Below are 13300 nucleotides of genomic sequence, written 5' to 3' on the forward strand. Positions count from 1 at the left end.
TTGTAAAGAGTTTTGATTGATGGAGGACTCAAAAAAAGATTGATGGATCAAAAGAGAGACTCGAGTCAAGAGACAAAAATTACAGTGATAGAATGTTATTATTATGGTGAAAAAAGACATATCCAAGTGCACTGCAAGAAACTAAGAAGAGATATAACTGCTTCTAAAAGGATGAATGATGAGAAAAAATTGAATGAAAAAAAGAGTGATACTGCTGCTATTGTGTCTAATGATGATGATGTCATTTTGACGACTTGTGTAGATGAGACTCAACTTTGAAAAGTGATAAAGGTTGGGTTTTGGATTCAGTTGCTACAGTCCATGTATGCAATGATAGGAGTTGCTTTGTGGAGTTGGAAAAGAATGAAAAGTATGGGGATATTATGGTTTCCAACAACAAAAAGTGCAGATTCAAGGCATTGGGAATATTCACCTTAGATCTCACAATGGTGTTGTTAGGATGCTTCATCATGTAAGGTATGTACCAAGTTGCAACTAGAATTTGATTGCTTTAGGTGAGTTAGCTTCTTGTAGGTACACATATTATGGTAGTAATGGTTGACTGAAAGTATACAAGAATGGTAGTGTGATTCTACAAAAGAATAGAATCAAAAATCATTTGTTCATGCTTGATGGAGACTCAATTGTTAAGATTCCTATGGTGAAAGAAAAGAAAAAGGGCAAGCATATCAGTATTACAGATACTGTTGAAGTGTTTAGAGATTTAAGTCAATGAAAGATTTACTGAAATTTGTCTTGAATCTCATAATCACATATTGAAAGTTAAGTAAAGTTATAAGAGTTTGAATTTATCTTGTATCCCACATCGAGAGTTTAGTAAATGTATAAAAAGTTTCATCCTTATAAATAATATATTTTGGTTTTGATTTGGTAATTTCAAATATTTAAACACCAAGAGAAAAGGTAAGTGAGTAGGCTATTAAAAAGGTGTAATTGGGTTTTGGGTTAAGTTTTGAGTAAGAAATTTTTTGTGATTTTTTTCATTCTAAAAATCTCATAGTTGTAAATATTTATTTATTAGTGAATTAAGTTTGGAGTAAGCCATTTTAAGTTAAACCGAAACAAATATATTTGTGTGTTTTTATTCTTAATTTGAGCTAATTATTTTGTGTGTGAGTTATGCATGTGCGTATTGATTTCCCAACGATTAACTTAGCTAGCTGTTTGATCCATTAGCTTAGCTACACAGAAAAGATGTTGGATGAGTTTTTTGCTTATTCCAGTTCAGCTAATCAATTAGCATTGCTTGTATTTGTACCTGATATAAAATATGTTTTTATTTTTTTATGAAAATAGGATTCAGCATATATGTGTTCAATGTTTCAATAAACAACGATTATAGATTCAAATTAAGATTTGAAGCATGTTTGGCTATTTCTTAGTAAAAAATAATTAAAAAAAAATTGTTAACTAAACTGGATGCATAATAATTTTCATTATTTATTTATTATTATTATTTTTTTACAATTTGATTACAAATCAAAAAGACTTACTAAACCCACCGTTTTAAGTTGGTTTGGTTTATGTCCATTTTTTATCTTTTAATCAGTTGGTTTGATTTTTTATAAATTAAGTCAATTAAATCAATTATTAATTTTTATAATCGAATTAAACGAGCCGATCGCTTGCTCCTCCAATCCAAAAGTGAAAGAAAATTCACGGGCGAAGACCAGATAACAGTTTTACTACGAGTCGATAGTTAGATGCATTCTGCGAGTGTTAGTGGCTACATGGACTCAATTTTGTGTAAATGCGTCTTTTGGGGAAGGCAAAGTGGCATGTACGTAATTCTATGAAGCTCTGGACTCGTTCTTTCTGGGAGAGAGAAATCCAAATGAATGTGAATGCGATTGTGTAATGTGAAAGCCTCTTTAATTCATTCAATATCAAATCTTCCAAATGATGATGGAATTAGTCAACGAAATTGTCTCCTATCTTGTTTGGAGCGGCATATCTAGCGTATAATATGGTGGGTTTGCGATTATCCTTTATTATCAGCTGTACTGTACTGTTTCAATTTTTTTCCTGTCTCGTCCTTTTCTGCTGGAAACATCTTGGTTTGTGATATTTCATATTTTCGGCCATTTAAATTATCCCTAAGATCACTGTTAGCCATTGTCCAACATATGCAGATTTAGTAATAAGCATCAGAAACGGATACTTACCCTTTCTGGGCATGGATTCTTTCCTAAACCAAAAAAAAATTTTATAATAGAATTCGAATTTTTGGTTTTGGTAAAATTGATTACCTCAGACTCGGAGTTCAATTTTATAGGGTCAGTGCAAGGTCTATCAGAGTTTATTTTATAAGGTCAGGGCACCTGACCATACTTATATCTTTATTGTATTTATTTCATGTTAAATATATGTAAATAACAAAATCATTATATTATAATTTATATCAATTTTTATTAAATTTATATATAATTTTTGTTCAAATTTTAAATCATAATATTTTTGTGTTTTTTTTTTTTTTCATATCATGTTAACTGTAGTGAATATGGTTGTGTACCATGACAAGCCAACAAAAGGTATTATGTCAAGGATCACTGAATTTCTATTTGCAGAATGAAGCCAAATCATTCCCAGAACCACCGTCAGGTACCAACTCGGACAGATCACCGCTCTCGAAAAAGGATTGGTGAAGGGCCCTCACACATTTTTCAGCTTCACTATCATCAACTATCAGTGAGATGTTCACCTGTTCAGTTTCCATAAATTACAACTATCAGAAAACTGAAATAATAACCAATACTGCAGAATTATATGTAAGAGTTATAATTAATGAGGAGACCTTGGATGCCCCTTGGGAGATCATCTGGACATTTACTCCATTGGTTCGAAGAACATGAAATACCTGTCGAACTTTGAATTAATATAAAAATGTGATGAATGGGAAAGGGAACTTTTGTTGTGTATAATGATTCAATTCTTGAAACTCTTGGCAAGAAACAGTTTTTGGTAATCATCATGTTGATGGTGTAACAGACAATTCATTTATTTTGTATAAATTGGTAGGAGAAAAATCCAAACCTTCTCCAGTATCAATGAAGAACGTTGAACATTCCCGATAAGAGAGATGATAGATCTATGCTGTAAGAGATTCACAACAGCAATTTTCTCAAGCTCTTCTACTACATGGTCAAGTTCCTGCACAGATGAGAATCTTCTTCAAATGGATTTTAACTCTGAAGAAGAGAAGAGTTCAACAAGAAAGAGTATTTATAATTATGGCAAAAAAACCAAGATTCCAACCATAGTTTTCAAGTGGCATGGTGGATATCTAAACCCTATATGAAACATTGAAAAAAAAATTCTAGGCAGAATTCCAGTATGCCAAGTGCAATTTTTACTGCCCAATATCGGCTTTGGTCCAACTCCCAAAATTATGGAGTAATAAGCACAAGAGATAATTCTCCTAAGACACATCCACTCATAGCTGCGCTGGAATTTATTCATAAAATCAACTCAACTAGAAAACTCATAAGCAATTATGATTCAAACAACATAAGATGTTTCTCTTGCCTGTTGAATCAATTCCCTACTCCACAGCTTTGATGGGTCCAATGTCAAAGATATACTAACTTCACTCGTAGCAACAACATCCACAGATATACCCAAATCTTCAAAAATGGAGAACACCTGATTGGAGAGAAAATTTATTAAATTGTATTTACAGCTTACAGTATACAATGGCTCATGCAGAACCATGACATCATCATGTCTCACCTTAGCAAGGAAACCAAATTGACCAAGCATGCGGGTACTAACTATATCCAGCATGGTTACATTCCTCTTCAAAACTATGCTGGTCAGCACGGCCTGTAATTGAATTTTGGGTCAAAAAACATAAGCTTTCTCAAACTATGATATAATCTTCTAAAACTCAGCTGCTAAAAGACCTTGCTCATATCTCTTGCTTTAGTGATGAGAGTTCCAGGAGCTTCAGGATTGTAAGAGTTCTTGACTCGAACAGGAATATCACCCTCTCTTGCTGGTCTCATTGATTGTGGATGTAAGACCTGCAGAAAAATGTATAGGCTAACATTAGCATTTCAGTTCTCTCTGCGGATTCCATGAAAAGTTGGTCACTATAAAATTTTAATTCTCTGCTATTTTAGATCAAGCAATAAACAAATTCCCTGCATCTACAATGGCAACTACAATGTTTGTTGCACATATAGTCGATCAAATTATTCAAAAAGTGCTATATTATTATCACATTTGATCAAGAAAAAAAAACCTCTGAGCACATGAAAACTCTTTCTATCTCAGGGTGTGTAACACTTGAGGAAACACATATACAGGCATTAAATTCCTCTAGCAGTGTATAATGTTGTTTGAACAATTCTCAGCTGCCTACAGCTTGATGAAACCAAAGAAATGAAAAACAAGCCACTGATTCCCCAACCCTGTTTTTTCCTCTAATAAAAGCTTTATAATTAAATGTTTTTACAGGGAAACTAGTTTCTTAGGTATCATGAAAGTTAGAAACTGCTTTTAGTTCATCTCTACATCACTAGTAGGTATACCAGCAAGAGGGAAGAAGCATTTAACCTGAGCACCAAAGTAAGCAAGCTCAGCTGCCTCATCAAACGTCAAATATGGTACAGGTTCTGCCCGTGGATAAATAGTAGGATCACAGGTTAAGACACCATCAACATCCTTCCACACCTGTTCAAATTTCGGAATAAGCTGCTAGATATATTGGTTAAACATATAAATAGCAATGAATAATTTTAGAGAATCCAAAAATCGGGCCGCCAACATTAGTGAACTATGGAACATCAGATATAATATCTTGCAGGGTGGTGATGTATTTGCATGACAGCATGTATGAGATAATAAGAATTCTTGATGCAGATGCTTTCAGTTGCAGTGCCTAATCTGACCTGAATCTCTTGCAAGCCTAAAGCTTTACCAATGGTTGTAGCAGTTAAATCGCTTCCACCCCTACCAAAGGTAGTAATTGCACAAGATTTCCAGCCCTGAAGCAAGAACATAAATTGTGTTGGTGACATTGTGCCTATAAGCTTCAATTAGGCAGTTATGATATTTTGATCTAGAACACAAATCCAACAGCTAAAGCAGTAAAACACCATTCCAAGGAAGCCAGTCACGATGGGAATTGCAGGATCATTATCCCAGTCACCGCATAATCTCTTTGCAACGGCTGGGTAAGTTGCTTCCAAGATGTCTGCATTTGTGAAGTCATCAGTGGTAATGAAACCAATTTCAAATGCATCATACTGCAAAAGAGTATTTAGTGACATAGTTAGCTTATAGGAAGTAATCTATACTGGCAACAGATAATAAGTCTAAAATCACAATGTGAAAAGTGGCTAAAGATTCTAGTTGACATACTTGGCGAGCTTTAATGCCAATTTTATTTAGATAAGCAGCAAAGATTCTTGTAGATAAGCGCTCTCCGAATGAGACCAAATAATCCCTTGTGCGAGGAGTTAACTCCTTCATCACTGCTATTCCCTTCAGAAGTTGCTCCAGTTCTTCTAAATGCGCTGCAAAAAGCATCAGCAAGAAGATAGGTTCAAATAGGATAAGAACCGACTGATTCTTCCAAATCTACTGGTATTTTGCTTCACTTTCAATTACTTGGTCAGAAAATAACCTTTAGCTCAAACCCATCAATCAATATGAGAACAAAGAAAATGAAAGTAGTTAAAAGAAAAAAGATCCTCACTAGAAATGATAGAGGGGTCAACTGCAAGTTCATCAACAGTCCTGAACCAAAAAGAAAAAACAGAGCAAATTAAGGTTGATAAGCAATTATAATACCCTAAAAAAAGCGCAAAAAACCAAACCTGACATGCAAATCCTTTATAAAACGCAACTCCTCAATTTCGGTGGCATTCGATACACCGCAGCTTACAGCTTCCTCTCCTGCCTAAATCGAAATGGATAATCGCATAATGAAATTAAAAATTGAAAAAAAAATGAAATAGCGGTGGTGGTGCATTACTAGCAAAAGTTTGTTAGTGGTTTTTCCCATGGCAGAGAGCACAATGACAGGCCTTTCTTCATTGAAACTCTGAATCAAATGGGCGATTTCTTTCATTCTCTCTGCCGATGCCACCGACGATCCCCCGAACTTCATAACGTAAGTGAATGGCTTCACAGTTTCATCGGAATTTTCCTTGTCATCATCCCTCCTTTGCTCTTCAATAACCGCTCTGATTCCTCTTTCGTAACCGACTCTGAAAGCTCTACTATTCCTGCACGCACCGCCTCCGATCGCCGACAACAAATCGAAGGACGCCAAGTATTGGATGCGAGTGGAAGATAGCGAGAGCAAGCGCGTGTTGAAGAATCGCAAGTGGGTTGGAGTTTTAGCGCTGCAGAGTTGCAACGAAGCGGCCATTTTGCCGTTGGAAACTTGGAATAGGAGATTATTTTGGAAAATGATTAATGCATTTAAAAGATTCTGAGAATTCAGTTGTTTTTAAATTGCTTGGGATTGGAAACAAAAGAAGAATTTAGTAGAGTGGAACTGAAGCGAAGGCAGCAGCATGAGGCAGGAGGTGGATTGTCAGGACTCCCAGCAAACAGAGGGTAACTGGGTAGTACTTGACTCCGCTCTTCGACGAATGAGAGAACTCACGTGTGAAGTTCATATAATATTTTATTAAAATTGATTAAATAAATTTTAAAATCCAAAAAACCTTTAATAAAATTTTTAACTTCAAATAAATATCAATTAAATTTTGATTATGAATATTATGTTTGCCTGTATTATTGATTTTTTTCGTTAAATTTTTTCATTTATAAATTTTTATTTTCAAATAACTTAAATTTTATGTGATAAAAGAAAAAATATCAAAAAAATAAAAAATTAATTTAAAATTATAATATTTGATTTGTATTATTTTTTTTATTCAATTCGAATTAAATTTAGATATTAAACTTATATATTAGATTTAGAACAGATATTAGATTAAAAATTAAAAAAAAAATTGAATCGAACTAAATTATATATTTTTATTAATTTATATATATTTTTAAAATTTTTATAAAATAAAAACAATATTTTATATAAAAAATTATTTAAATATATTAAAATTTTATATTAAAATAATATATAAAATTAAAATTTAATAAATAAAATCAATAAAATTTAATTTAAATCAAATAAGATTAGATAATATGAAATGTCAATTTAAATTTAAATTAACTTTTAAAATTTTATAATATTATATTATTTAAAAAAATAATTAAATTTGATCCGATTTGAATGATTATCATTTTTAGATAAAAACATCATGAATTTTCCTTAATAAATTTTATTTAAGTTTTAAATGTGGTACTTTTTTAATTGTAAATATTGTAATACTTTAATTTAAAAAATTCATGATATGATTTTTGTATTATCCTTTTATATATTAATCTGATTCCCGATATTAATACCATTAAATGAGATCGATGATGTGTCTATCATTTAATCACGTGATGAAATATTTTATATTGTTGTCATATCATTATTTAAAATTAATTTTTATATTTTAAAAATTGAAAGTACATATTTAATAAAATATAATTTTTAAAAAATAAAAAATAAAATTTATATTTATTTTGAAAACTCTTAAAATTATATTTTATTTTTAAAAATTTTAAAAATTTAAAATATCTATTTTATTATTAAGGAAGAGTAAACTAACTTTGGGATGACAATTATTTTCAACCCGACGATATTGAAAAATAAATGGATTCGATAGCAGTGTCGTAACGAGAAAAAAAATTTTCAGTTGAGTTATATATATAATGTCAAATCCATAATATTTTCAGATATATCTGCTTATTATGAATATAAAAAATTGTTGATAAATTTATTAATTTTATTGATAAAATGGGTATTTAAAGTAAATTTTGGGGATATCTAAAAAAAATTTTCCTTCAAAAATTTTTGTTTTCCAATATTTAGAGGTGTGGACACTCTAATTATGCAATTTGGATCCGGTCCTGCATGTATATAGCAACTTTTATTACAAACACGATATTTTTATTCATTATACTATTAAATAAACATTTTACACTAAATCCAAAAATTATACATATTTATATTATCTTGTTATTTTTTATTAAAAAATTACAATGAGATATTGTCTCATATATATGAAATAATAAGGTTTGATTTGTACGAGTTCAGATTGTTTTGCTACATTTTATTTTTAAAAACAAAAAATAACTATGTGTTTTGATAAAATAATAAATAATAATTTTGAATGAATAAAACTTAATTTATAATAATAAATTATATAATTATATATAATTATATATATTTCAAAATAATATAGAACAATTATAGTTGAATTATTTTTTAATCAACTATACTTATTACTTATGATCATATTCATATTAATAAAAATATAAACTTTTAAAGATTTTTTATGTATTATTTATTACCACTAAAAATATATTTGCACGTTATCAATGGTTAAATTTTTTATTTGCAATAAACAATATTTATGATAAATTTAATAAACTAATAAATATAGTGTTGTTTATAATTTTTTAATAAAACAATGAGTGGTAAATTTTATCAAATAATTTGTGTATAATCTATGTATTTCATTCACACCATATATAACAAATCAATTACGAATGTATTATTTCAAATATATCTTTTCAAACATAGTTAAGAAATATTAAATAGATAATTAAATAAAGCTAAAAATTGAAAGTGGCTCAAGAAAAAAAAAAAAAAAAGGAAAAAGAACCAAATTAGGATGCCATGTGAATACTTCTACTCAAGGATAACAATTGGTCGAGTCAAGGTGGGATTTTCTTACTCTAACTTCGTCACTACTCTTTAATAATTCAACCTGACTTTGACTCAAACTTGGCATCTAGTTATCATTTTATATCCAATCCTAACCTGACACATATGTATAATCGCATCCAACTTGACTTAATCCAAAATGAATATAATAATTTTATTTTAGTTAATAATATTTATAAAAATATTGTTTTTAATATAAATTATATTAAATTATATATAAACATATTATTTTTATCTAATTAAGGTATTAAATAATAATTTTATTAATATAATACATATCTATAAATATAAACTTAAATCATAATAAAATATATGTTTTTTATATATCCCGAAGAAGATCATGGTTGAGAATCCCAAACTCACTTTAAACTTAATTCTTATTTTAAAAAATGATGTTTCTTCCAACCCAAACTTGATCTCGATTTTGAAAAGAAAAATTTTGTTCTAGTGAATTGAAAGGGGTAGAATCCATTGGATTCTGCTTATCTTTCTATTTTGATCTCTAGTGATCCATTTTCTTCTAAATTTTATCTAATTAAAAAAAAGACAAAAATAAAAAAAAAATCGAAAGGCAAAACAAGAAAAAAAAGCTAAATGAAGGTGTTATATAGTCATTTTTATTGACCATTTATCTTTCTAAACATAGTTAATAATATTAAAATAAATAATTGAAATAACCAAAAAAAAAAAAACTCAAATAAGGTACCACGTACAAACCTTTATTTAGATATAGCAAAGGTTTGGGTTGTGCGACCTTAAGCTCATCCCGTCATTGATCTGGCTCTTTAGTGATTTTATCCAACTCCAACTCTTGCCTGATATTCGGTTTTTTATGCTCAACTTAAACCCAATACATATATGTGTAACACGCATCCGATCTTATTTGATCTAAAATTAACTCAATAATTTTAACTTAGTATAATGTTCATAAAAATATAATTTTTTAAAATAAATAACATATTAATTATATATAAATATAGCATTTTTAATTAATGTATTAAAAATAAATTTATTAATATAATGCATAAAATTATTTTATGCATACCCCAAGAGGAGCACCCTAAACTCACCTTCGATTTGATCAAGATTTAAAAAAATAAAAAAACCACCCACCTAATTAAGTTTGGGTTTAAACAAAATTGCCCTTGTTAGATTGAGATGGGTTGAAATATGTTGGAAATGGATAATTTTATCATCCTAATCTCCATTGACATATTTCTTATAAAATTTATCTAATTAAAAAATTAAAAAAAAAATAAAGGGAATACAAAAGGAAAAAAAAAAAAAAAAGGAAACCAAATAGGGGTGTGGCGTGGATAACTCCATTAGTTTCCTTTCCATACAATTTAATGTATAGATTTAAAATAAACTAAAAACTAAAAAAGCCAAAGAGATGAAAGAATTGGGTGCTGCTCCATACCTTCATTAATTTCTTTTCTTACAAAATAATCTAATTAAAAAAAGAGAAAAAAAGAAAAAAATTTGTGATCAATACTATGAAATGAATCTCACACAAAATTTTTAAAAATTTTCAAACATAATTAAAAAATACAAAAATAAACAATTAAAAAACAAAATGAAAGTTAAAACTAAAAAATAAAAAAAAGGTCAAATTGGAGTACCACATGGACACCTCAATTTATAATAGAAACAGGTTGGGTCAGAGCGAGTTTAAGATCGCCTTGATACCAACCCGACTCTTTCATAATTCTATCTAATTCGAACTCGACAATATTTGTGTCACATGCATTTGATCCAATTTAACCTATAATTAATTTAATAATTTTAATTTAGTATAACTTTTCTTAATAAATATATTTTTAATATAAATTACATCTTAATTATATAAATTTAGTATTTTTATTAAAATAATGTGTTAAAAATAAAATTTATTAATATAATAATATATAAATATAAAATTAAATAAATAATTAAACATATATTTTTATATATAATCCAAGACGGAATACTCTAAACCTGTATATGACTCTATCATGATTTAAGAAAAAAAAAAAACCTCCATCAAATCACAATTAAAAAAAAAAGCAAAAAAAAGATAAAAATTCAAACAAAAAATGATGTGAAATAAGATCGCCATGTGACCATCTTAATTCGCCTCTTTTTCTTCCTAAAAAGTTATGATCTTTCCAAAAATAATAATACCGAAGATTCATAAGCATCAAATAGCTTGTATAATAAAAAAAAAAGAATGCTAAAAAGGAAAGAGAAAAGAACCCATGCAAAAAAGAAATAAAGACCAAATTATGGTGCCATGTCCACACCTAAGTTTACTTTTTTTTTACAATATTTTTATCTAATTAAAAAAAAATTAAAACTAAAAAAAGGTTAAAAAAAAGAAATAAGCTGAATGGAAATGCCTCATGGACACCTCAATTCATTTTATTTTCTTATAAAATTCTAATTAAAAAAGGAAAAAAAAAAAGAAAGGGTGGAGTAAAAAAAAAAGGTATTATTTTAGTCAATAATATCAAACATATTCCATATATAAATTTTAATAACAAAAATAAAAATCATATTATTTATTAAAAATGGAGAGAAAAATTAAAAGAAAAAAAAAAAGAAAGAAAGAGCACATGTGGTTAAAAAGAACACGCTTCAAAATTTTCCTTTTGAATATAACACTTAGTTTCCATTTCAAAATTTCCCTTCATATGACAAATGAAAAAAATGATAAAAAAATTGACACATGAATAGATCGAGAAAACTTAAAATTTTACAAAATTTGTATGAATGGATGTGCAAGAATTGTATTAAAAGGTATGAAAAACAAAAATAAGCTGAAATTAAGAAAAAAAAATGACTTAAGAAAAATAATAAAAAAAAAACCAAATGAGAGTAATGCATTGACATTTATATGTACTTTTGTTTATAAAATTTTTCTAATTAAAAAATTAAAAACAAAAAGAAGCAAAAAAATAAAACTAATAAAAGAAAAGCAGTCAATTTTAGGCCTTTACAGACAAATCCATTAACTTTTTTACATAATTATCTAATTAAAAAAATAATGGACCAAAAAAATAAAAAAATATTTTTAATTAATAATATTAAATGGATCTCACCATAAAATTTTTAAAAAATAAAAATATATTATTTATTTAAAAATAGAGAGAATATAAAAGAAAAAAGAAAAGAAGAAATAAAGTAAGAAAGAAAAAAGAAAAAGAAAATAAAATTAAAAAAAAAGGGAAAATGACACTTGGCAAGTCCTTAAAATGAGCAACATATGTAAGATTAATATTATAGATAGAATATAAAAGAAAAGAAATTTTATTTATTTAACCCACTTACTTTAGGATTTTAGAATTTTTTAGTGGGGTCAATTTAATGAAACTATAAAAGAATGCTATTGCTTTCCATATGTATAGACGATATTGTTAGAGTTTATTGATCCCACTAAACTCTATGTAGCTACACTTTTGGTTGATAGACTTCATTTGTAAACAAGTTAGGTATATGATTAGATTCCAAATGGTTGGACTTATAGCTAAAATCCAAGGATCAAGAGAACACTAAATCGAAAATTCTCAATGCCATAGTTGGTATAGAAACTTTGGTCAGTTGTTGTCCCTATTTCTTTCTTCGATAAATCAAACAACTTCTCCAAAACAAAGAAAAGAATTTGGTTCTCTAACATGAGTAGGTCTTAAACAAAAATCGAGATTTGCCATTAGGGTTGAGCAAAAAAATAAAGAAAACCAAAAAATCAACTTGAGAGAAAGAGCTTGGATTGGTTTGGTTCAAATTTTAAACAATGTGGTTTGTATTTGGATAGATGTGTTATCAAAACTATAAACACTTAGACCAATTTGATTTTTTCAATTGAATTTTAGAAAAATCGAATTAAAAGCCTAAAAAGTTAAAGTTCAAAATTGGATAATGGCTCAAAAATCCAATTCAAATTTAAAGGTTTTAAAGCCCAATAAAAAACATTTAATCTTTTTACTCCACTTGCCTATTTACCCAATTCCAATTCCAATTGCCAAATCATTAACTTTTTTTTATTAAAAATAAAAAAATTCAAAATCCATTCTAATTTCTAAGGCATTCCCATTTTCTATAATAACATAGCTTTAACCTAAGTGAAAAGTCATTCTTTTTTACTCTCTCACTCTCATGTCACTCTCTTCAGCTCCCAAGCTCTCGCGTTATCGCCCTAATTCTCTCTTAGTTTCAATCTTTGACTCTTTTAATCTATCACTCTCTCTTAGCTTCACCTCATGCCTCACACAAAGTCATAGTTCCTTTTACTCTTGCAGCTAGCTCCAAAGAGCATCATAGATCTTTAAGCATTAGTAGAAAACATCCCTTTAGCGATGAAATTATTAGTGACATAAATTTTTTGTCATGAATAACCCTCTTTAGAAACAAAATCTCTACAAAAGATCAACGAATTTAGTTTTAGGTTAATTAGAATTTTAGCGACGAATTTTAGAGGAAATAGTGATTGAATTTTGTCGGGAATAG

The 13300-nt window shown here is 28.4% G+C and overlaps 1 protein-coding gene across 1 annotated transcript; it reads right to left on the bottom strand.

Moving 5' to 3' along the window:
* Positions 1–2404: 2404 nt before the first annotated feature.
* Positions 2405–6628, bottom strand: LOC111298465 (aspartokinase 1, chloroplastic-like). Its single transcript, XM_022893177.2, has 13 exons — positions 6002–6628; positions 5844–5926; positions 5723–5763; positions 5386–5540; positions 5121–5270; positions 4914–5009; positions 4579–4695; positions 3924–4043; positions 3751–3843; positions 3547–3663; positions 3055–3171; positions 2816–2878; positions 2405–2722 (listed from the first exon to the last, which is right to left on the bottom strand). Exons 1-13 carry the CDS (start codon positions 6398–6400, stop codon positions 2579–2581), a joined length of 1695 nt encoding a protein of 564 aa, XP_022748912.1. The 5' UTR covers positions 6401–6628; the 3' UTR covers positions 2405–2578.
* Positions 6629–13300: the final 6672 nt, after the last annotated feature.

This window comes from Durio zibethinus, chromosome 16 (assembly GCF_047325235.1).
Source record: "Durio zibethinus cultivar Kanyao isolate XHJ-2024 chromosome 16, ASM4732523v1, whole genome shotgun sequence".
Lineage (NCBI taxonomy): Eukaryota > Viridiplantae > Streptophyta > Magnoliopsida > Malvales > Malvaceae > Durio > Durio zibethinus.

Excerpts from the sequence above, each read along its gene's own strand:
- LOC111298465 (XM_022893177.2), bottom strand. The coding sequence starts at position 6,400 with ATGGCCGCTTCGTTGCAACTCTGCAGCGCTAAAACTCCAACCCACTTG. Across the intron at positions 5,271-5,385 it reads TTGGCATTAAAGCTCGCCAA|TATGATGCATTTGAAATTGG; the intron begins GTATGTCAACTA and ends ACTCTTTTGCAG. Across the intron at positions 5,010-5,120 it reads TGACTGGCTTCCTTGGAATG|GGCTGGAAATCTTGTGCAAT; the intron begins GTGTTTTACTGC and ends TTCTTGCTTCAG.